Here is a 24,165-nt window from a genome sequence, read left to right as displayed (position 1 = left end):
CACTCACTGCCCAAAACGACGTTCACTCCGTCCAGCTGCTACTCCTATGACACTCCTGGGGCCTCATTCGCAAAACCTCTCTTAAATTACTCTTACTTTTGTTCTTTAAAAGAGGTTCCCATGAAAAACGCAATATGGTGTATGAGATGGTGAATGCTGGCTGCATGTAAATTTTACACGCAATCCAGTTCATGTGATACGCATAAGGAAACAGCCATGAACAAATACAGATAAGAAAAATAATCATGAATGCCGAAAAGTTCTTGGAAACGTTCTTACACGCAGTTTACGATCAAATGTGATCTTATGCACGTTTAGTGAATGAGGTCCCTGATGAGTTCTACTGGAGTCTGCATCCGGGAGGGGGAGGGGAGCACCTCTTTAAAGGGGCCCTGTACCCCAGAAACCTGTGTCACCGACTTCAAACACTTTACCCGCCCCCTCCCCTCACCCCCTCACCACCTCGCAGGGAGCTGTGTGAGGGAACCGCCGCTCACCTTGGTGGCGATGGACTTGAGCTTCCCCAGAAGGGAGGGCTTGTTGGGGTACACCACCTCGTCCTCGTTGTCCTCGCCCTCCATGATGGCGCAGCTGTCCGCGGCCGGCAGCTCGCACTCCTTATTGGCCGTCATCACCAGCCGCGAGTACTTGTACTCCAGCCTGCCGCAAAAAAAAAAAAAATGCGGGAAACCGGAGGTTAGGAAAGAAGCGTTAAATGCATCCTGTTACAGTAAAACGGGCGCATCAGCGCGTCTGAGGCGCTAGCGCGGTGGGCTAATGCGTCTGCGAGCGGCGGCGTGACAGAACGCATTAAACCTGACGACGCCTTCGGGTCGATAGCACCTGAGGGCATCAGCCCATCGCGCGCTGCTTCATCAGCATGTTGTGGAGTGCGAGTGCGTGCGATTATGTGATTACACGACTGCGTTCCACGTTGAGGTGAGTGCACCCAGTCCTGTGTCGGCTCGGTATGTAAAATGGCTGCTCTAGCACTAGTTAGATGACAGAGGAGTGTGTGCGCATGTAGCACAACCAAGCAGATTTCTCCCCCCGTGTAACCTTATAAGGTCAACTATGGCCGTTCCCGAGGCATGGAACTTTTAGCTTGTGCACATTTACTTTTATTTATCAACGAAGTCAAGTTCCTCCACGCGCTCGAGCGGGCACTCAAATACACTGTGAAATTTACACCGGGTTCAAAGCCCCCTGGCACTTGAATTCTTGTCTTCCATTTGCACTTTGCGCCGTTTGCCATAATGGTCTTCGGAGTGCGTTCGGGACACAAGCATCCGGCAAATGAATAAAGCTAACGTAGCGTTCCCGCTAGCAGAGGGTCGTGAGAGCCTCGTTTAGAGCTGCCGGCCACGGCGGATCTCACTCACTTCTTGTTCTTCTTCCAGAAGTAGCAGGTGAGGGAGACGAGGAGGACCGCGACGAAGGCCCCGATGCCGGCCCCCACCTTCAGCCAGAAGTCGATGGCCTCGCAGGGCGAGGTCTTCTTCCCGGGGAGGGACACCCCCTCGGTGCAGAGCTTTGGCTCGTTCCACACGTACAGCGTGTCCTGAAGGCCCAGCCAGACACTCAGACTTAATAACATGGGTTTTATACAACTTCTATCTGTTTACTCCAGCTACCTTAGATATTACTATGAGGCTACAGTGTAAATTATAGGACTGTATATTCATTACAGTAGCAATTCTAAAGTAAAATGATAAATGGTAAAATAAATTTCTGATCCACACCAAAGAAGGAAGAGAAAATAAGTCTGATTAAAATAAGTCTGATAAAGATGTGACAGAAATGATTAATTTTTTTCAAAGAATGAGGACAGAAGCATATGTGCGTGACAGCATACAGATTTGTATGTGCGCTTTATGAAATCCACAATGTGCATGTAGTTTTACAAAGGTCACAATAGCACTCTAAAGCATGGTTTCAAAACTGGGTCCTGGAGGCAAATTGATCAATTAAGCTTGTTGAAAACCTGTTGAAGCACTTCCTTCGGTACACTTATCCTGATACGATGCAGGTTCGGCTTGTTGGTTTAGCCTAAGTGAGCAGGCTTCCACACTTGCAGCAATTATGAGCCCACTGATTTCACCTGTCAGTCAATCATTTAATCAACTCAAAGGTAACCTCTTTCCAAAGGAATTGTATGCCACGAAACACTGAAAACCAAACTATTGGGTGATCTGACTAATAAAAAATCTGGGATGTTATATATTTATATACATATAGGCATTTCTGACATAACATGGGTTTAAGAAGTTTAATGATCCACAAATTAGTCATTTAAAGAGTCTAATTAAGACCAAGACACAGCTAGTAACAATTAAGAGACTGCAATTAAGTTTGAAACACTAGCATACTGTCGCCAGGCTGAGTTAGAAAACCCCTCTGCAATAAAGCATAGTTCACTGATTTTCAAAAGTAAAAAAAAAACCCAAAATAACTGAAAAGTGGTTACCTGGACCGCGCCCTTGCAGGCGCCCTCGATCTCGTGGTAGTCCGCCTCCGTGCAGCGCGGGCAGGCGCTGGCACTCTCCCACAGGAAGTTGAAGGTGCAGCCATCACAGGTGCCGGCAGGGCACTTGCTGCAGAAACAGGAAGTGACCAAACACTGCCAAAGCCGGACTGAACCATGTGGATTATAACATGGTGGGGGGGAGTAAAACTTCAATCAGAAGAATAATGCTGTTGCTATGTCCCTTGTTTTAACCGCCAATGCACACCCACCACAGCCAACCACACATGCCGCCGTCTGACTGGTTTTAGCCGGTTTTAGCAGGTATTGAGCTTTGAACTTTTGAGTTAGAGGTACCTGGAGACCCCCAGCTCCCCCCGGGCAGGCTTCTCCGGGTTACACCGCAGCGTGATCACTGCGTTACGCCCCTTATCACATGATGATGTTGCCTGGGGAGACCTAAGATCAAAGCACAAAATGTTTGTTAAACCCGGTGAAACACGCATTTGAAAGCATGTGTGTCTGTACTGCATGTTTTAACACAACAGAAAAATGCAGCGGTTACTGCAAAGATAAGCAAATGCTCCAATCCAACATCCATGCATTCCTTTAAATAGAGGGAAACTGACAGATTTAATACAAGCTATCTCATAAAATAAAAATAAGAAGTGACCTTGCCGGTACCCACCGATAAAAGAAGTTCACATCTGGTACTTTCTTTGATGTTTCGGGGAACAGGTCTGACCCTACGGTGATGTCAGAGAGAGAGCTCTCCACTGTGGCTCCTTCACAACCAATCAGACAAGCAGTCAGTCAGTTACCGCACAGGCAGAGTCCACAGAACTACAGGAGAGAGAGCTACACACAAGCAGCTTCTACTCTGTCACATTCTCAAAACTCCCGCGGTCAGGAAAGAGAGAGGCAGGAAGGAATTCAGGAGTTGCCCATCTGGGTAGTCTAAGCAATCTGCGCTCGTACCTAGGAAAGTGTCCGCCAGGCTGATGGACTGGGAGGAGAGAGCGGTTCTGAAGCCCCGCCCATCTGAGGGGATGATGGTTGACTGACAGACGAAGGTCTCCACGTAGTTGACGAACTCGCTGGAGTCGCCCTGCAGGTCCTTGTTGGACAGGTCCGTCACGTTGTCGGTGCACACCGCTGCCCTTTTGCCCTTGAGGAGCAGAAGTGAAAAATGAATACAGAAAAAACATGAACCGGCACCAGGAGGTGGAAAATCCAGGGGTCAGAAAGTAAAAGTACCGCCATGTATTTCTTCCACCCATGAACTCAGCCGGCTGATTCTACTAATTAGTTCGACCTCCGGGCTGAAGAATTGTGCTATTTAGCAAATACAGGTGGTTGGAGCAAAATACTGGGGAGGATTTTTACTTTCTGAACCTGGATTTTTCCACCCCTGAATAGTACATCCTTTAAACGCAGCATCAGGAATGCATGGACAATACATCACGACTTGTTTCTTGTCCGAGTCACGCTTCCAAAGCCCGTTTGATCCGGCTGGTAAGGTTTAGGCAGTAAAGTCACGTCAAACACGCCCACCATTTTGCGAGCAGCTTTTCAGAGTGAGCCTCAGCCGCCCACACTGACAAACACTTAATCAGCCTCAGTCGTGTTTGTAAGCCACACACGGGGGGGGGTGGGGGTTTTGGGAAGAGGAGGGTGAAAGCGGAGGCTTACGCTTCCTACCTCGTGCCCGCACAGGCTGATGTTGAAGAAGTGGAAGTACTTGGTGCCCTTGGAGGTGAAGCTGGGCCCGTTCATGATGGAGCCCACGGGTCCCAGCGGGCTGAAGTCGTAGGTCAGGGTCCGGTTCTGGTCCACGTGGGAGAAGGAGCAGTCGCTGAAGCAGAGGGAGTGGTCCTGCCGACGGAGGGGGGGAGGGAAAGAGCGACAAAGACCCCCGTTAACAACCGCCAAACCGCCAGAGCCAGCGACCAGCCCAGGTTCCGCACCAGCGCCGGGCAGCAACCGCAGTCTGATGTCATGAGGTCAAAGTGCAGACCCTGTGACGGGGCTTTTGCATGCGCATCCAAAACGCAGTCTCCAGCATGGCGGAAGCAAAACCAAATATCTCTTTCTCCCCCTCTCCTTTAAGGAAATAACTTGGTTGGACATTTGAAATGCTTAGAAATCTGCCTGTTCATGGGACAATAGCCTTATCTGAATAGTCAAGTAGCCACTTAGTAAAGCTCTTAGTAAAAAATTTTTTTTTTAAAACTACATTTACCTTGTTGCTCCTGCTGCCAGGCCCACAGGGCACGCAGGACTCCTTGCCGTAGATCTGGTGCCCGGAGAGGTAGGTGTCGGGGGGGCACTCCATGCACTGGTTGGTGTCCTTGTCGATGTAGTGGCCGGCGGGACAGGGGACGCAGGACGAGCCCGACTGCTGGGACACCAGGGCGCAGGCGTGGCAGGAGGAGGCCACCCCGTCCTGGGCGTTGGTCACCGTGATGGAGTAGATCTTCACGATGTCGTTGACGTACTGTCTGATCTGGAGAAGGAGGGGCTTGCTTAGTACTACAGACGAGGAGCTACAGCTTTAAAGCCTCACAGACTCTGTTTCATATTGGAAAAAATACATATAAGTATGGACACATTTAAAGAAAATAATAATCCAGCTAATTGTATCATAACATATCATAATCCAGTTAATTTGTAGCTTATGCCAATGTTTAAATTTGTACTGTCAGATTTAAGATCAGTACTACATCTGCAGAGTGACTTCCTGTATGTGTCTGAGCTGCTTCGATGACAGCACTTCCTGTACTGCACAGATCTGTGTTGCCACGAATGATGATGTCATTCTCTGTTCGTTCGTTACTCTGTGGTTTCCCATGATCCCCTGCGGCGCTCGGCACTCACGTCCTGGGCCTGGTTGGTCCTCTGGAAAGCCCAGGTGTAGGACACGGAGGCGTTTTTGGTCATGATGTGGGTGTACGACTGCTTCTCCTTGGTGCCCTCCCACGACTCCACCACGTTGGTGCTCTTCCTGTTCACATCCTGCAGGGGGCAGCACACTCGTCAGTCAGCGCGCAAGCAGCAGACAGGCTGTGCTAGCTGCGTGTTTGCATGTTAGCTGTCAGCATGTTAGCTGTGTGTTAGCATGCTATTGCGCAGCTGCTTGGTTTACACTGAAAACCAAGCGCAGCGCAAGTCCAAGGTGAACTCTGTAGTATTTAATTAAAGCAGCCAAAGTGCCGCTTCGCGATGCCACCACACAACAACATCAAAGGAGGCCCCGGGGCCCTGTCATTCAAATCAGACAGGCGTTCTTACAGGAGGACCCCGGAGAGAGCCGTTCGCTCAGCGCCTGATCCGTTTGTCGCTCAGACGCGGCGGCGTGCCCGTCTTTGTTTGGATGTTTTTTGTGATGATTTTTTTACGCTGTGAATAAAATACGTTTTAGTGTATTTCGCCCGTCTCTGCCCAGGGCGACGCACCATCATGAAGTAGAGCTCGCAGTCCGCGGAGCAGATGGTTTCGAAGATGAAGGTGATTCGGCCAAACTCGGAGCTCGTGGTCCTGGACACAGATGTCGGAAGCCTAGAAAAAAACAAAAGAATAATAGCAAGAGGAAATTGACCTTGACTTTGAATTCACATCTGGCTAATTCCTGCCTGTGTCAATTCTATGGTGAATGGGCATTGAAAATCAAAAGAGCACCTCACTGCATTTGAAGGTAATTTGCATCAATCAGGAGATAAATTATCACCTGCACTGCACCAAAACCCTTATCAAATGTGACCCATGGCTGATATTGTGTCTGGTAAAGCAAACACTTCACTGACTGCCACTGTGGGAACTGGACACAGCTTCTCTGAACCTATAAGAGAGCTCTGGGGAAGAGGGTCATTCCTGGTACAGTTTAGAAGTTAAAACTGAAAATAATTTAAAAATAAATAACATAAAAAACAGAATTTCACACTGATGACAGAAGGATTAGTTACAGGACTGTTAATGTGAGGACAGCCCCACGGGTCGTGTAATGGAAGCAGAGACCCTGGGTGACTCAAGGCCAGGTTTTGCGGAGGAGGGGGGGGTTGGATATTCCCTAAGCTAGGCCTAGACTGGCAGGATCGCACGTTCCCATCGCTGGACTCACTGGAAGCCAGGGACCCGCAGGTTCAGGATGAGGTAATCGTTGTCCGAGCTCCCCGCCCCGCTGCGGATGTGATCGCCAGCCACCTCCCAACCTGCAGGGCCAAACAGAACAGCACCTGTTCACCTCACATCCATCACATGGGATACTGTACGCTGCACCTGTTCACCTCACATCCATCACATGGGATACTGTACGCTGCACCTGTTCACCTCACATCCATCACATGGGTTACTGTACGCTGCACCTGTTCACCTCACATCCATCACATGGGATACTGTACGCTGCACCTGTTCACCTCACATCCATCACATGGGATACTGTACGCTGCACCTGTTCACTTCACATCCATCACATGGGATACTGTACGCTGCACCTGTTCACTTCACATCCATCACATGGGATACTGTACGCTGCACCTGTTCACCTCACATCCATCACATGGGATACTGTACGCTGCACCTGTTCACCTCACATCCATCACATGGGTTACTGTACGCTGCACCTGTTCACCTCACATCCATCACATGGGTTACTGTACGCTGCACCTGTTCACCTCACATCCATCACATGGGATACTGTACGCTGCACCTGTTCACCTCACATCCATCACATGGGTTACTGTACGCTGCACCTGTTCACCTCACATCCATCACATGGGTTACTGTACGCTGCACCTGTTCACCTCACATCCATCACATGGGATATACTTTCTATTAAAGGAATAATAATAGGAATTAACTACATCAGGAGTCATATCAAATGTACCCTCTCCTGTGGAGGTGTTTAAGGAAGTCTCGCTGTAACCCATGTAGATTTCCAGCGTTAATCCTCAGCCTCTCCACGCTCTGAAACGCGGTTATTAGCAGGTGCCGCTTCGCCGTAGCCTTCGCCGCGATCGCACATCAGTCACAGCGACGGCTGCTCGCTGCGTCCCCCCCCCCCCAAAAGGCGAGTGTTTGCTTTGCAAACGAGCGTGTTTGCGCAGGGAAAACGGGGGTGTGGGGGGGGGGGGGCGTGCGGGTTTCCTCCCCCGCCCCCCCACCCGCTGGCACACAAAGCCCGTCGCTGCCGAGGAGGGAGAGACGAGATCCAAGCACCCCGCGGAGCCAAGCGCGTGGATTCTGTTTGCGCAGCGCCTGCTGCTTCCCCGTCCTGTCGGGGTCAAATCTCTCCCCCTCTCCGTCCCACTCTCAGTCTGTCTCGCTCTCCCTCCCTTTGACTCTTTCCCGCTCACTCCTCTCACTCTCCTTCTCCCCCTCCGCCCTCTTTCTCTCTCTCTCTCTCTCTCTCTCCCTGCTTCTCGTACCTCAACATCATTTCCTCCATCCCCCCTGCTGCCAGCAAACCACACACAGATCGGTATTTATGGAAAATGAGGAAGAAAACTTTGAAAATTTCAGCAACGTGTTTTTGAGGATCGCCTCCTGGCCTGCTATGATAACACAGGGCCATTTAGAGGCTGGAGGGCCGCACTGTGCCATCCTCACCGTTCATGCCGTCGCACTTGGTGTTGCCCACGTTGAAGCAGGAGGTCTTCATGTTGCCGGGCAGCACGTTCCACCACTTGTACTCGTAGCCCAGTGCCGGCTCCGTGCCCGCTGGGCACTTCTGGCAAGCTGTTGAGGGCGGGCATCACAAACATCACACACCGTCTGACACAATGGCATGGCGGAGACAGACAGGCGGTTAGCAACACAACAGACATCCTGTCAGGACACTACAGATCACTGGAGCTTGTTGATGTATCCTGTTGGACATGAGTAACCGAACACTGAACTAAGTTACTACAGGGCCACCAGACTCTTCTACATCAGGAGTTTTAAAACTTAATTTGAGGGACCCACTGTGTGTGCTATTAACTAAGAACATTTTCCATAATTGCTTCCCCTTGCATTATCAGTGGGCTTTCCATTTCCCATTAATGGGGTGATCTGATGTCTATACATACAATAATGAGGACTCCAGTGATTTTATCCATCAGTCCATAATATAATCAATTAGAAATGCAACCTCTTTCATTACAAAAGATAAAAACCATTCTGTCCATCATTATCACACATCTTGAACAGAACAGTCTTTAAAAGTGAGATTCAGACATTTGTGATCAGTTCCATTGTGGCCAAGATTTTGTATTGCATTCTGGTTCAGGAATACTGACACAGAACAGCTGAAAAGAGTGAAATTCAGTCATTTGTGATCAGTTGATGTCATCTTGTGCCCATTATTATGTATTGCATCCTGGTTCAGAAATATTGACAATATTCCACAGAACAGCTGAAAAAAGAGTGAAATTCCGTCTTTTGTGATCCTTTAATGCCACCTTGTGGCCAAAATTATACATTTCACCCTGATTCATAAATAATGAAAGTATTGCAAAGACTCGCTTGGATAAAAACAGCCCTCAAAAGCGAAATTCGGTCATTTTTGGTCATTTTAATTAGTCAGATTAACAAGTGATTTGATTTTCAGTAACGGCAAGAGGAAAGCGTTTGCATTTTAACTGATTAAATTATAGACAGACAGATTAAATCAGTAGGGTCCTAATTAATGAAAGTGTGGACACCTGGTCATTGCCACTAAACCCTTTGACAAATCAAGGATAATGCTAATTTTAATTTGCCACACCTGTATTGTGTTAAAATAAGCTTAATTACACAAGTATGGAAGAACTTTAAGATTTACAACAATGGCTGGAATGCACACCAGGATACAGAGGAGTTTCTAAACCTTCAAAAAAAAACAGCCCTCAAAAGTGAAATTCGGTCATTTTTGGTCATTTTATGCCCTCTGGTGGCTGAATGTGTGAACTGCACCGTCAGTTCATAAATTCAGCCACCAGAGGGCATTAAATGACCAAAAATGACCGAATTTCGCTTTTGAGGGCTGTTTTTATGAACTGCACCCTGGTTCACTAATATTGAACAAGTGATTTAATTTTCTGTAAAGGTAAAGTTTGCAATAACCTTTTACATTTTCACACCCCATTCAATGCAGTACATTAACTTGAGAGGCCCCAGCCATGTCTGCTGGCTTCTCATAGGGATTTCAGCAGCAGATACGGCTGGAAGGGATATTCTGTGCATTAACATCGATATTAGTGAACCAGGGTGCAGACAGATGAAATCAGTAGTGTCCTAATTATTAAAAGTGTGGACACCTGGTCATTGCCACTAAACCCTTTGACAGTTCAAGGATAATGCTAATTTTAATTTGCCACACCTGTATTGTGTTAAAATAAGCTTAATTACACAAGTATGAAAGAACTTTAAGATTTACAACAATGGCTGGAATGCACACCAGGATACAGAGGAGTTTCTAAACCTTGGATAAAAACAGCCCTCAAAAGTGAAATTCGGTCATTTTTGGTCATTTTATGCCCTCTGGTGGCTGAATGTGTGAACTGCACCGTCAGTTCATAAATTCAGCCACCAGAGGGCATTAAATGACCAAAAATGACCGAATTTCACTTTTGAGGGCTGTTTTTATACAAGGTTCAGGAATTGTTCTGTATCTTGGTTTGCATTCCAGCCATTGTTGTAAATCTTAAAGCGCTACAGGCTGGTATTTAGGAGTCCAACAGCAAAGTCGCTGAAACCATATTATTGTGCAATGTCATTGTATCTGCTTATATTTTGCTTTTTGGGGCAAGATGTCAGGACTGCTTAATTACTGTTTCCAGCTGTTGTTGTTGTTGTTGTTGTTGTTGTTGTTATTATTATTATTATTATTATTATTATTATTCCAAGAAATAAATTGGATAGATAAATCAGAAATAGATGAGCATATTACAAAGGAGGCATCTCCAGCATTCATATCAAATAAGATCAAATCACTTCTCAAACAACAAATACTGAAAGTGCTGTCTCCTGGTCTCTGACATTAATCTGACTGTGGAAAATTAAGAATTCTTAAACAATATGTATTTTTGTTGCTGTAGTCAATCTCTTGATCAATTAAGATTGCTAAGAAAAAGTATTAAAGTTCTTCCATACATTTGTTATTAAGTGTATTTAACACAATAAGTGTGTTGCCTATTAAAATTAACATTATCCTTGAACTGTCAAAGAGCTTAGTGGCAATGACCAGGTGTCCACTCTTTCCTTAATTAGGACTCTACTGATTTCATCTGTCTGTCTAAGATTTACTGAGATTTCTGATTTATCTATCCAATTTATTTCTTGGAATAATAATAAGAATAATAATAATAATAATAATAATAACAACAACAACAACAACAACAGCTGGAAACAGTAATTAAGCAGTCCTGACATCTTGCCCCAAAAAGCAAAATATAAGCAGATACAATGACATTGCACAATAATAGGGTTTCAGCGACTTTGCTGTTGGACTCCTAAATACCAGCCTGTAGCGCTTTAAGATTTACAACAATGGCTGGAATGCAAACCAAGATACAGAACAATTCCTGAACCTTGGATAAAAACAGCCCTCAAAAGCGAAATTCAGTCATTTTTGGTCATTTAATGCCCTCTGGTGGCTGAATTTATGAACTGACGGTGCAGTTCACACATTCAGCCACCAGAGGGCATAAAATGACCAAAAATGACCGAATTTCACTTTTGAGGGCTGTTTTTTTTTGAAGGTTTAGAAATTCCTCTGTATCCTGGTGTGCATTCTAGCCATTGTTGTAAACCTTAAAGTTCTTCCATACTTATGTAATTAAGCTTATTTTAACACAATACAGGTGTGGCAAATTAAAATTAGCATTATCCTTGATCTGTCAAAGGGTTTAGTGGCAATGACCAGGTGTCCACACTTTCATTAATTAGGACCCTACTGATTTAATCTGTCTGTCTATAATTTAATCAGTTAAAATGCAAACTCTTTCCTCTTGCCGTTACTGAAAATTAAATCACTTGTTAATCTGACTAATTAAAACTCCTGGGTATGCACGATGTACTGTCAGCTAAAGCGATCAAGCTCTGCAATAGACATTAAAAGTGTTTAATTAAGAACAATTAACTGCTCGTTACTATTCAAGGGTGGCTGGTTTGAATGGAAACCAGCATACACAGTGGGTCCCCAGGACCAAGTTTGCATAAGCATGAAGATGTTTGTTTTAATTTCAATTTAGCGCTTCTTTATATTATTCAAAGAATTTTTTTACATTTCCACGCCCCACTGCACCCCACCCCATTATCTTGAGAGATCCCAGCCATGTCTGCTGGCTTCTTACAGGGATTTAAACAGCAGATATGGCTGGAAGGGATATTATGTGCATTAACGTCAATATTACTGAACCAGGGTGCAGTTCATAATCTTTACCACCAGAGGGCATTAAATGACCAAAAATGACTGAATTTCACTTTTGACGGCTGTTTTCAGGCAGGGATCCTCTGTTAGTCCTCCAGGTTTTCATTCCAACCATTTTGTTGCAAATCTTCAGGTGTTCCAAGTTTTTAATCAGGGTCCCAAACAAAGGAACTGCTCGTCACCCTAATATTATTCAACTGGTTTTAATTATTTGGGGTCCACACAGCAAAGCTGGAATGATAAGAATGTCAACTGCTTCAGGTTTGCTATTGCTAACTCAAACAGAATTGGGAAGACTTGTGAATTAAAAATATGAAATACCTTTGTATTTCCTAATATATTATTTTCTATTTTCTTCTTTAAGCTATTATTATTATTATTATAATTATTATTATTATTATTATTATTAAGAGAGATCACCCAGTCCCTTTCACTGACCTGCTTGAGTAAGGTGATAGATACTTAATGTTGTTGTGTGTTAGTTGTGGATGCTTAAATATAGGTAAATAGAGTGTATACATCCTTGGTTGCTTTATATCAGTATTCTAACTTCACGTTTTATTGTTTTGTTTCTGTAAAACCAGTCACATTACTCCATTGGAAACTCAAGTAGCACTTCTTAAACCTAGTGGATTAGGCGTTCCTACCCTCGGTAAAGTTCTACCACCTCCCATTCAGCCAGGCATAACAGGAATGTGAGTGCACAGAACACAGAGCGTTTCTCTATCAGTAAGTGACAGTTTGAAGAGTTATTAGCGGATACATTAGCCAGACCACACGCCGGACCCCCAGAGCTCCCTACTGAGGCCTGGACAGACACCTCCGCATGGCTCAGTTACCTTGGTAACACTGGCATTACAAGGTAAAAGTGCCCTAACAAGGCAAAGGCCAGGTCTTGTATCGTGAAAAGGTAAAATGCAGGGGCTGCAGAAAGTTTTACAGTCATTAGCCATTTATCTCCATAAATGTAATTGTACTTTAGCACCTGTGTCTTTTCACATTGCGGCTCTGGATGAAGTTATTTAGCCTATAACCCAAAACAAAAAAAAGAAAACATGAAAAAAACAGTTTTCACTTGAGCTGAGCGTTTGTTTCTACCGGAGTGTTTGAGCCCTTTAAGTTACCTTTGACCCCGTTGGAGTAGGTTCCGGGGGGGCAGGGGGTGCAGGTGGCCGTGTCGTTGTTGTAGAAGCCGGGGTTGCACGGCGGGCACGGCTCCCGTCTGCCGGAGGGGGGCAGCGTCACGGCCCCCGTCACGTTCTCCACGCAGATCTTGGGCTCGATCCACCTGTACGTGATCTGCGTCTGGTGGGGCACACACTCGCCGTTCAGACTGTTCCCCCCCCTCAACTCCAGCCTTAGCGTTTCCTCGCCATGGCAACAGACAATGCCTAGCAGCCGCTTTGCGGCAGAACTGTCACGTGCTGAAACTGGGCCGGGGGCAATGCAGGCCCCCCCAAAGTCACCGACAGCAAATCTCAGCACACGTTAAGTGTGTAAGGCGTGAGATCGCAGATGCGCCACTGGAGCGCTCTTAACTGAACCTCACCTTCCCCTCGCTGTCGCAGGGCGTGTGGATCTGGAAGTAATCCTTCTTGGAGCAGGCCGGCTTCTCCTTGCACTCTGCCGACCCCTCGGCTGCAGGGAGCAGAGACGCAGCAACAACAACAACAGATCAATAAAACCCTGACGTACGGCACAGAGCACCTGCACTTCTGTGTGATGTGCTGCCAGGCAAGCTGGCCTTTGGGACGATTAAAGGGTTCATTCTGCCCTAAAGGAGACGGATCTGTCCAATCCGCTGAGCCGGGGAACGCAGCAGAGTGAACCTAGCGCTCGGCGCAAACGGCGCTTCCCTTTGAGCCGCAGAGCTCGATCGAGACCACGATCGCCGGGCGATGTGGTCCAAGTGTCTGAGCTGTCAGTCAAACCCCGTCCGTGCTGGCAGGGCCCCAGCAGCAGCAGCCCGCAGGAGCAGCCGCCAGAGACAGGCGTGAGGGACACGAACCAGAACGTCCCGTTTAGGAATGAGAGCTGGTTTGGACTGACGAGCATTACCCCACCCCCCCACCCCTCAGACACAAGGAGGGTGAAGCTGACTGCTCGGACGCAGCACAACCTGTATGAGAGAGGGGGCGAGGGGGCGGGGCTATTCTGACTCCCAAATTACAGATGGCTGCAATGACGGCCGAAAATACATTAAAATACATTTTGTTACAAAATATTAAAAAACAAAATTCCTTCCAAATAATTGCACCTATAACCTACTTCCCTAAATGGTGGAGGAGCAGGTTTCTTTTCTGGTGGCCAAAAATGATTTTGTACCATTAAAAAAAGAGGCAAGCTACCACATTTTAAACACATGCATTCGAATGCTATGCGCAATGCTACCCTTCCCTTAGAGAGACCAGTGTGTCTGCTATATCCAGCCAACCCTCTGCTCAGCACTGTCCTCCTGATAAGAACTGATAACGCCCAGACCTCCTGCACGTAGGCTAGTGCGTTAGCCTCCATTCTCACACACCAGGGGCTGACTCCGCCCCCACTGCTGAAGCTCACCTCACACGCAGGCGCCTGATTCATCCTCATATACAGTACTGTCATGCTTCTCTAGTGTTCGGTCTGCAGGGTTTTATGGCTGACTGGCAAAGGCGGACTCTTCATCTTCTCCATTACGCTGTAATGTATGGGAGCCGGCTGCACTTGGAAGCTGGCTCGAATGCAGCCGACTCGCAGGGGATTAGATGTACTTTGAGGAATTATAACGATCGTAAATTTTACTCCACTCGCGCTTCGAAGGACAGGGCGAAATGACGCGTCGGAACTGCTGCATCTGTGCTATGCGGCACTGCCAAGTGCGCACTGTAAGAAAAGTGCATTACTGCACCAACCCTGCACCGCCCAACTGCGTCTGACTGCAGAGCAAATATTACTTTGGTCATCGCTCAGGGCCTAGGAGGGGAGTACATTCGCAATCACAACATTAATCCAACATTAATCCAACGTTAATCCAACGTTAATCCAATTAATCCAGCTCTCATTTAACCCTCTCAAGAGGGAGGTTTTTTCAGAATGTCAGTGTTCTAGAACTCCACTGCTTTCAGTTACCAACAGTGATTGTGACATCAGCATCAGAATGTTCAGTTAAGACCGTTCTAATCACATATTAGTGATCTCACACCTCAATAAGGTTAAGCAATGATGATATTATACTGCACTAATGCAGATATGCAGTAGTCAGGTGGTGTGTGGGGGCTCCTTGGGGGCGGGCTTACGTGCGTATTGCTTGTCCTTGTCACAGTGGGTGCAGGAGCTGGCTCCCTTGCCGGAGAAGGTGTTTCTGGGACAGAGGTCACATGATGATGACCCCGGGGTTTTGCTGAAGGTCCCAGGCTTGCATGGGAAGCACTCGGATGTGTAGGCCACCCCTGACGGACAGCAATCACATGTTACCCTGGCAACCGGGGTGGCGCACAGTTTTATAAAAGACACAATTCATGGCTGTGCAAAGGCTTGTTGGTTGGAGTGCACATAAACGCACACACACACACATCACTGTTGGATAAACAGTACAATACTGGAAATGTCACACAGCCAAATTTACTTTCACACCTTTTCTAGATGCTTTTGCCCAGACTGAATTCCACAGAAATTATGGCACACAACACAATGTACAAATAACAACAGGACACCAACAACCACAGAGTAGACAGTAACACACAATTTGGCACAGAGCTGATCAGACACTTGTGTAGACAGCAAGAATTATTGATACAATGCTCTCGCTGATCAATATTACTACAAAACAGGGGTGCAAATCAAACAGATGAATGAATTAAGAAGAGTTAGCTTTAATTGTAGCCACGGAGGAAACAGCGAAACGCCCAACGCCAGACCGCCCTGGGACCGCTCCTCGGTGAGCGGGACGCCCCAGCGGCTCGTCCCGTTACCTTCGATCTGGACGTTCTTCAGCAGCACCGGTTTGACCACCTTAGTGCCCAGCAGAATCCCAGTGGTCCTCCAGTACAGGATGTTAGTACCGGACTTCAAGTCGACCTGAAAAAAAAAAAAACCCACAAGAAATGATACTGTGAGAATAATCAACAAAATGCAGCCAAATTAAAATGTGATTCTATCGGATAATAAATCCCTCGTTTGCTGAAAACAGGCAGTTAATTGGCCGCTATAGTCTGCAAGCCGAGCTTGATTCGCTTCATATCAGCGAATCACAGTCCAGACCCTGTGTGCGCCGGCTGTGATTGGACAGGGCACTTACGGTGTGGGTCCCCCACTCTCCGTTGTTGGTCAGTTTGATCCACTTTTGGTCTGACGTTTGGTCCATCTCCTGACACTGATCATTCTGAATCTGAAAAATATATTGAGTATGTAAACATTAAGTCACATTCAAATCAATAATTTAAAGAAATCATATTTTCAATACACAGCTCTCTCCTCTCACTAAAAAACAGAGAGTCATACAGAACCTTCAGAAATCTGCAAGCAAAAGTCAAAACTAGGGCTGGCTTGAAGCTGACCAGACTGAAACAGAAGGCCTTCAGCAACAACGCAAAGCACTTCTCAGTGTGCACGATCACAGCGTTAAACCACTGGAGGATCAGCACCCTCAACCTCGGCTTAAACTCGCGGACGCGGACGCGGACTTACGAAGAACTCGAAGAAGATGTTGTTGTCCACGTACTGGTACACGAAGGAGACGGAGCCCTGCTTCTTCAGGTGCACGGCGTAGATGAGCGACACCGTGCACTCGTCGCGGTTCGACTCCAGGTAGTTCCCCTGGGGCGCCCAGGAGGAGCTGTCAGAGGGAGGAGACGGAGGAAAGGGTTAGGTATAACGCTCCTTTCTCCTCCTTTCTCCTTCCAGGGAGGTGGTGAGAGGGAGTCAAATAAGGGGGGGGGGGTGCACACAATCACCATCACCCCCCCCTCCCCACTACCATTCTGCAGTATATAAATAGGTGTTTTGTTTTTGACCGAAGTGTAGCGAGATGCTCAGTTAGCATTCTTCATTCAGACTGAACAGGGCGGGCTGCGAAAGCTAGCTAGGCCTGACGCGTGGTGCGTGTGTCGCACGGCGGCTGGACAACGTGCTAGCCGCGGCTAACAGACGCCATCTGTCCCAGCCGGCGTCGAGAGAGACTGGCGTACGCGCGGCGTTTCCAGATCCCGCCGGCCTGCTCGCCAACCCTTCCTTCCCTTCCCCGAGCAGAACTTGCGTGGGTTTCCGCGGAAGTCTGGACTTCCAGCACAGACGGGCGCTTTTGCACCGGCGTGTGGGCGGATGACTTTAATATTCATCTGGTGAGAATTCTCACCGGATCCCAGTTCCATTTTAAACGTCCTCGTGACAGAGAGAGAGAGAGAGAGAGAGAGAGAGAGAGACGAGCGAGCAGACGCTTACTCAACCTAGTTAGGCCTGAATGTGAAGCGTGGGCCCTCTGGAACAAATCCCGCTGGAATCGCTTACGCACGGGGGGGCTCAGTAACCCTCAACCTCTATTCACCTGCCGTCCGCACCTCCCTTCATTTTAATCACGGGCTAAGCACCCCATTCAGCTTTCCCACACTCATATTCATACCACTTTTGCATATCTTGGTGTCTTTGTTGCACAGTCGATTGACTCCATTTCTGGCGGGGCCACAGAACCTGTTCACATCTCTGGCCTTTGTTTCCTGATATTTAACGACATAATTAGCGACACAGATTGGACCCAGGACACCCCTTCCCCCTTCCCCCTCCCCACCTGCCTTAGGTGGTGATCTGTAGAACATCAATGACCCGGAAGAGAGCACCGCTCCTTTTAAAATCCCATACCGCACCCACCGATCCCATAATGCACCACTGTTCCCACAATGGACTACAAGTCCCACAATGCCCCTGTGGGAGAGAGGCCTCACTCACTTGCTGCAGGTCAGCGTGTCCTCCCCGGCCGGGCCGCTGTCCATGTAGGTGGCCAGGCTGGTGAAGCCGGGCGGGATGTCGTCCCACTCGTCGAAGCGGATCCCTCTCCCCAGGGAGTAGGTGCCGGCGGCGCACTGCGTGCACTGCTGGGCCGACATCTCCAGGAACTCTCCGGCACCGCAGGAGAACGCTGGGACACAGGGGGACATGTTATCTACACTCATCACTGCCTAATACTAATCACACTCAACTTCATACTCATCACAACCAACTTCACACTCATCACATTCAACTTCATACTCTTCGCACCCAACATCATACACATCAGATTACTTACACTCACAGTACATTCATTACACTCTTCACAGTTGCCCTCAAAGTCAGCACATTCATTACATCCATTCAAAACTTCTTGCATTAACAACAGGCAGTACAATGACCTCGTCCAATCAGAGGCTGGCAAGATGGCTGATCCCACAGGACATTACCATAAGAGTCGTTCAGTAGAACCAGGCAGTAAAGCTTTGATGTGCTAATTCTATTTGCTCCAGTGATGGCAAATGCACATTATACAGATGACTGTGTGGCTTGAGTTACATCAAAAAACATAATGTTTTGGCTAATTCACCAGCGGAAGGCAAACCATCCAACAATGATTCCTTTTTCTCTTTCCCAGTGACTTGTACTGACCCCCTTAAAAACCCAGAGACAGTACAGCAGTCACAGTTCACCCTAGAGGCTCATATTATTTCTCACCAAATTAAGCCTGAATGTTTAGTACAGGCCCTGCTGTTGAGCATTAGCATTAAATAAACTTCGTTTAGAAAGACTGCAGTATAATCACTCTCATTATTTCAGCCGGGCCTTTATCGCCGGTCTGACTTTGATGGCTTTATGTGCTTTTGTTTTACGCCGTTGGCAGTGCTACTGCTAGCCCATGATTAGCGATCCCTCAGCTGCAGCGGCACACACACACACACACACACACACACACACACATACACACACACACACACACACACACACACACACACACACACACACACACACACACACACACACACACACACACACACACACACTGCACCCGAACACCGCTGCAGATCGCCCGATGAGACAGGTAAACAGCTTACTTGTCAGAATAATTAAAAGGAGGGTTTTCTGCTTTTTTGGGGGAGGCTTACGGAGAGGCGCAGCGAACAGCCAGGGATTAAACAGAGCCAGAGCCTTGCGCCGTTAAAAAATTAAGCGGGCGCGGTCTTCGTCCAATCGGAGCTCAGACTCACTTATCTTTATAGTACGTGGGTGAGCAGTGTGCCGTGCTCGGTGAAAAGGGTACGCTGTTAGGATAACAAAGGGGCTGGTGCTGGTGCAGTATCTGCGCAGCCCTGGTGCAAATAAAAATGAAAAACAGGGCCAGGTGCTAAGCTAAGCAGACACGCAGGGCGCTGAAAAACAGGCGTGCCGGACTTACATGCATTCAAGCCACGGGCTTATATTTTACTTTCTATATTTCTGGCTTTATTCATCAGTCTCTTGCACACGTTTTGTGTTCTCAGCACGGCATAGCAGTGTTTTTTAAACGACTTTAGAAAGACAATAGCTATTTCACTGTTATTGTTATATTTATGAGGATGAAATCTTACAGATTCGAACCTCCCATTTTTTTTTATATCTAGGATACGTAATCTTAAAATGAAAAAAAAAAAATCAGTATGAGAATAGGAAATGAGTAACTTCTTCTTTCGAATATTGCGTTGCTAGGGCTGTGCTAACAACGTGATGCGTGGCAACGGATGAATGAATCCATATTGTCTCCGTAAGAACAGCTTAATGAGAGCACCATGGGACTCACCATGGTAACAGCCCCCCCCGCCACCTCCCAATCACCCATCACAACAGCTGCATGTGTTTACATGGAGCCGGCAGATAAGGAGAATCCATATGCTTAGGTGAACAGTGACACACAAACAGCGGCACTACAGTGTAATGGCGTTTTTTTTTTATTTAAATTTTATATATGAATAGTGTCACATACAGTATATGAGAGCGGTTAAAAATCTTCCCTATTTTTCTCATAATGAACTGTATTTGGACAAAAGTGAAAAATATCTTCCCTGGATATGGGATTTTACCAACAGACACACAGGAATTTTTCATTAACACATTGAATAAAAACCGCAAGATTTAAATGTCCATTTAGGTTTGTTTTGCTCAGTCTGGTTCCTGCTCCAAAGCGCTCATGTGAAATAACGCTATCATTCTGGTGCTAGCTTCCTGGTGTATTACCTTGGTTACCGGACCCTACCAGACTTTTAAATGAATAGGATGTACGCTGCATTATGTCCTGTCTATTTCTCCTGGCTCTCTCTTTTCAGCACGGTTTATTGATCCTCTCAAAGAAAGCAAGAGGGGCCCTGCTATTGACCTGATTAAAGTCTTTCTACTTCCGGGTCAAAGGGCACCACAGGCCATTCTCCGGTTTCCACACTTTCTGTCTCATCTTCGTCGTTTAACAGCAAGCAGCTGGAGGTATTTTTTACTTTTATTTTTCATTACCTTGAAAATTAACCGAGAGAAATGTTCGTCTGAGGAAAGGGAAGATTTCAGTTTCGGTTTGCCTAAAAAGGCATGTTCCCTGTATTATTTCTTTTCTCAGATAGTCTTTAAACCATGCTTCTAAACCATCAGCAAGTAGAGATCGATTCAATTGCAGAGCCATGATCTGGTGTAGAATCGATGGCTTTGAAACCGTACACCGAAGCAAGCTGTGGGGCGTTCTGTATGACACTCCGTGCACCAGTACTGCGAAAGAACATTCTGGAAAGTCTCTTCCAAGAGTTCAGAGCGCCTGGAACCACGATGAATAATGTGGGCAGGACATGCAACGGCTACACGCCAGCTTGACGAGGCATTCATTAGGGGAAAACGTGCTAGATTGGCCTCCCCTCCTCCTCCGACTGCAGCTACAGAGTTACATCATCTGAGTGGGCAGCAGAGAGGGACGCTACACCCAGCGAGCGCTAACACCTGAACGCTAACACCTGCTTTCACTGGCTGCGAGACAGCGAGGGTCTGTTTTCCATTTTCGCCTGTGGCAGGCATCAGGAATGTTAACCAGACTCAGGTCTCAAAAAGTAAAAAGGGGGTCAGCCAAAGCAAAGCACTGCCCTGGGGGGAATCAGAGGGCCCCGCCGTGAAGCCTTCCTAATCTGAACAGGAAACATTCCTCTCTGCTGATAGGAGGGTGACAAAAATGTGGCCCCTGGGCCTGCCAGGATCACCCGCATCAAAAGCTGTGCTTTTTAAAAATAAAATAAAAAACTGTGCACATTACAACACGCTGTAGACATCAGGTAAGGGGAAGTACAGGCCGTCAGTACACATAGAATAGTTGCACACCACGATTAAAAACTGTAGTAAGAAAGCATAACATGAATTAAGAAGAATGGATAAATAGCAAGGGGGGATCCAGTGGTGGGGGCTGCTGTTGAGTTGCGGTGGGAATGATAAGATGGTTGGACAGTGATGACTAACCGTTGATTGGGTCCAAGGGGCCAACTCTCCAGAGCGGGACTTACAGACATACAGACATACAGATGCAGGGGGTTGGTAGACTGGAGGATGGGGGGGATGGGGGGGGGCGGGTGATGTACTCACTGCAGTCCGTCCCGCTGACGGGGTCCGGCAGGCCCGTGCAGGTGCCCAGGCGCTGGGGGATGGCCACCCGCCACCGCGACCCGGTGCTGTCACACTCCGTGTACTCGAAGTAGTAGTCCGTCTGCAAGACACAAGCGGGACAGTTCGCCTTCACATTCAGGGCCCACAGAGCCCACAAGCTCCGCCCACAAATTCTGCAGAACCACCTGACACCCAGACCCATAGTCCACACTCTGAAAGCTGTGTGTCCCCAGTGTTGAAGCTGAGACGGTCCAATCTGATGTATCTTCAGATAACGTTTAAGGAGGCGTGACTAAGTACAATACTAGCTCAATGGACGTTCTGTACTGTAATATAGGACCAGAACCTCCCGTCACCAAGCAGGACTATCCTGTAGGACAGCTGGGAGAGCACAAAAAGGAGTATTTGCTGAGTCTACAGGATGCAATTTGACCTCTGACCCCACACACACGCACACACACACACAGATCCCGAACCCGGTACCAACTGCCACTACGCAACTTACCGTGTGGCAGTGTAGTCCTTTCCGCCATAAAGGACAATCTGCATGTGCTACTGGCACAGAGCATGATCACCACACGGAGCCTGAGTGGGTGGAAATGTTCCCTTCATCCGGCTGCCGGGGCGGAAGGGGGGGGCGCTGAGTGGCGTCGCCCCCAGCCGCGTCGCCGTCAGAACAATGCGCGCGAGAAACGCGCGGCGCCTCGGCCTCGGGCGTGTTCGGCCGCGTGCCGCTTACGCCACCGGACAGATCTGACCCGGCGTTACCACTCCTCCGCGCATCCGTTCTCCAGCCTCTACGAAAACTATGTTTATACTCTGCGCCGAGCGAAAGTTCTTTCTTCGTGGAGCACTGAGCCATTTAAAGAAAACAAAAACCTTTTTTTATTAATTATTCATGCTGCTTGTACGTTTATAAACTGCACTGGGTTGGGAGGCCTAGTTTGGAGCAAGTAATTCAACAACAACCCTTCCAAACAGCCCGTACAGCTCTACTGCATTTAAGGCATTTGGCCACACATTTGGCGGTGCTGTCAGATGAAAACCTGACATAAAATGCTGTTTATTTTAGGGCACAATGACATGGCTAATGCTGACTGCCACACGTGGTACACTGTCGCATGACCTGAATAACCAGACAACCAGAGACATGGAGACATTGATGTCGGTATCAGGTTCTGAAAATGGCAGCTAAGCAATAGCCAAAGCTGACAGTGTCCTGCCTGTCCTCAAAGAGAAGAACCAGCATCTATGAAAAGGAACTGTCATAACTGACAGAACCCCACAGCGGACTTAATCTTAGCTTTAAGATCAAACTTAAGCTTCAGTGCTTACCGAGAATAAATTCAGTCTCACGTGTGATACATACAAGCCTAACACACAAAGCAGATTGGCTAGCAGTGAAAAAAACAAACAAGAACATAAGCCACCAGCAATTCCACAAAGAGTGGAAGCTTTAAATGACCCAGTATAGTGAATTGGCTTCTGTGAGCAGTTATATAAGCCTTGTTTTCAGTGGAGTAATTGCTCACACTTCAGGACTACCCTCATCACACCTGCTGCTCAGGTCAATGAGTGGAAAGTATTAGGCCATTAGACGCCTTACATTTACATATACTCAGTGTGTTTTCCCTGAGGCAGGTTACTGTGGGGGCATATTGCTCCACAATGGGGATTTTCCACTGAGTTTTCACTTGCTGGACGCCAATCAATTTTGTTTCTAGGCACGGCACTAAAAAAAAACATTCTCCACCTGAGTAACTGCATTATGTGAGAGTCGGGGGGGGAGGGGGTAGGTAAGCTTCCCTCAGGGGTAACAGGTGAACGCAAACAGCCAGGCCACCTGTTAGGCTTCGGGAATGCCGTCTCCACCAGTGTCTAATGATGCTAATGATCATCATCCTCATTATCATCATCATCATCATCATCATCATCATCAACTCTGTCTGAATAATCCTTTGGAAACGACTTTGGAAATAGCGAGGTTCTAGAAATAAAGTTGTTCCATCCGTGACTGCAGAATCAGTCATGTGCCCTCTTGCCCCGCCCATCCTTGCTAGTTAGAAACTTGTCATCTCAGTTTTTCGCTGCAATTTAAAATAGATCAAATATCCACACGTTTCATGTGGAAATAATCAAATTTTGCTTGAAATAGCTGCTGCCTCAAGCAAGGTCTTATTTCAGCTGGGTTTTGCTAAAGACAGTTTTCTTCTACTGGCGAGATGTAAGCTGCTGGGTATCACAGCTAGAGGGGTATATATAACGTACTTTGTAAGTTTTTTTATGACTATATCTAAAGCATATTCTGTAGTTATAAATAAATCCCCACTGACGGTCCAGCAAATTTGCAAACCTTTAGATCACTTTCAGAGGATTTATTTTGAACTAGTATCAAACAATAGCCTAGTTTGAGTGGGAGCAATTATACAATATATTTTTTTACTTCTAAAGACATGACTAGATCTGGGAAAATGACTAAACAAACATACTTAATGTAAAAATAGCCCCAGCAACCCTCTGATATTTAGCAAGAAAAGTTATTTTGGAGGAAAAACCTTTTTTTCAAAACAGAAACCAGTGCACTGGGAATTGAAAACACTAGACTTAGAGTTTGATATACTGGAGCTTAATGCACTCCAACACCAGTCGAAATGCAAAATACAGCAATTCCTTGCCAGCAGCATGCGACAGCAAACACAAGTGGCCCGTGTTT

At 47.1% G+C, this 24,165-nt stretch overlaps 1 protein-coding gene across 1 annotated transcript in view; it reads right to left on the bottom strand.

Moving 5' to 3' along the window:
• The window catches only part of LOC135246114 (endosome/lysosome-associated apoptosis and autophagy regulator family member 2-like), a 31,843-nt gene that overhangs the window by 3,642 nt on the left and 4,036 nt on the right, over positions 1–24,165 (bottom strand). The window contains exons 2-21 of the mRNA XM_064319645.1: positions 21,432–21,552; positions 17,772–17,961; positions 16,518–16,665; positions 16,129–16,218; positions 15,803–15,908; positions 15,128–15,280; positions 13,402–13,490; positions 12,977–13,157; positions 8,069–8,197; positions 6,582–6,672; positions 5,920–6,022; positions 5,342–5,479; positions 4,707–4,970; positions 4,166–4,339; positions 3,443–3,632; positions 3,153–3,249; positions 2,822–2,923; positions 2,468–2,594; positions 1,383–1,561; positions 498–660 (exon numbers count right to left, since the gene is read on the bottom strand). Of these exons, the coding sequence (XP_064175715.1) occupies positions 498–660; positions 1,383–1,561; positions 2,468–2,594; positions 2,822–2,923; positions 3,153–3,249; positions 3,443–3,632; positions 4,166–4,339; positions 4,707–4,970; positions 5,342–5,479; positions 5,920–6,022; positions 6,582–6,672; positions 8,069–8,197; positions 12,977–13,157; positions 13,402–13,490; positions 15,128–15,280; positions 15,803–15,908; positions 16,129–16,218; positions 16,518–16,665; positions 17,772–17,961; positions 21,432–21,552 (2,835 nt within the window). The remainder of the gene's footprint in view (positions 1–497; positions 661–1,382; positions 1,562–2,467; positions 2,595–2,821; positions 2,924–3,152; positions 3,250–3,442; positions 3,633–4,165; positions 4,340–4,706; positions 4,971–5,341; positions 5,480–5,919; positions 6,023–6,581; positions 6,673–8,068; positions 8,198–12,976; positions 13,158–13,401; positions 13,491–15,127; positions 15,281–15,802; positions 15,909–16,128; positions 16,219–16,517; positions 16,666–17,771; positions 17,962–21,431; positions 21,553–24,165) is intronic.

The sequence above is a fragment of the Anguilla rostrata genome, chromosome 19, assembly GCF_018555375.3.
Source record: "Anguilla rostrata isolate EN2019 chromosome 19, ASM1855537v3, whole genome shotgun sequence".
In the NCBI taxonomy this organism is placed as follows: domain Eukaryota; kingdom Metazoa; phylum Chordata; class Actinopteri; order Anguilliformes; family Anguillidae; genus Anguilla; species Anguilla rostrata.
This window is presented reverse-complemented; position numbering and strand designations above follow the sequence as displayed.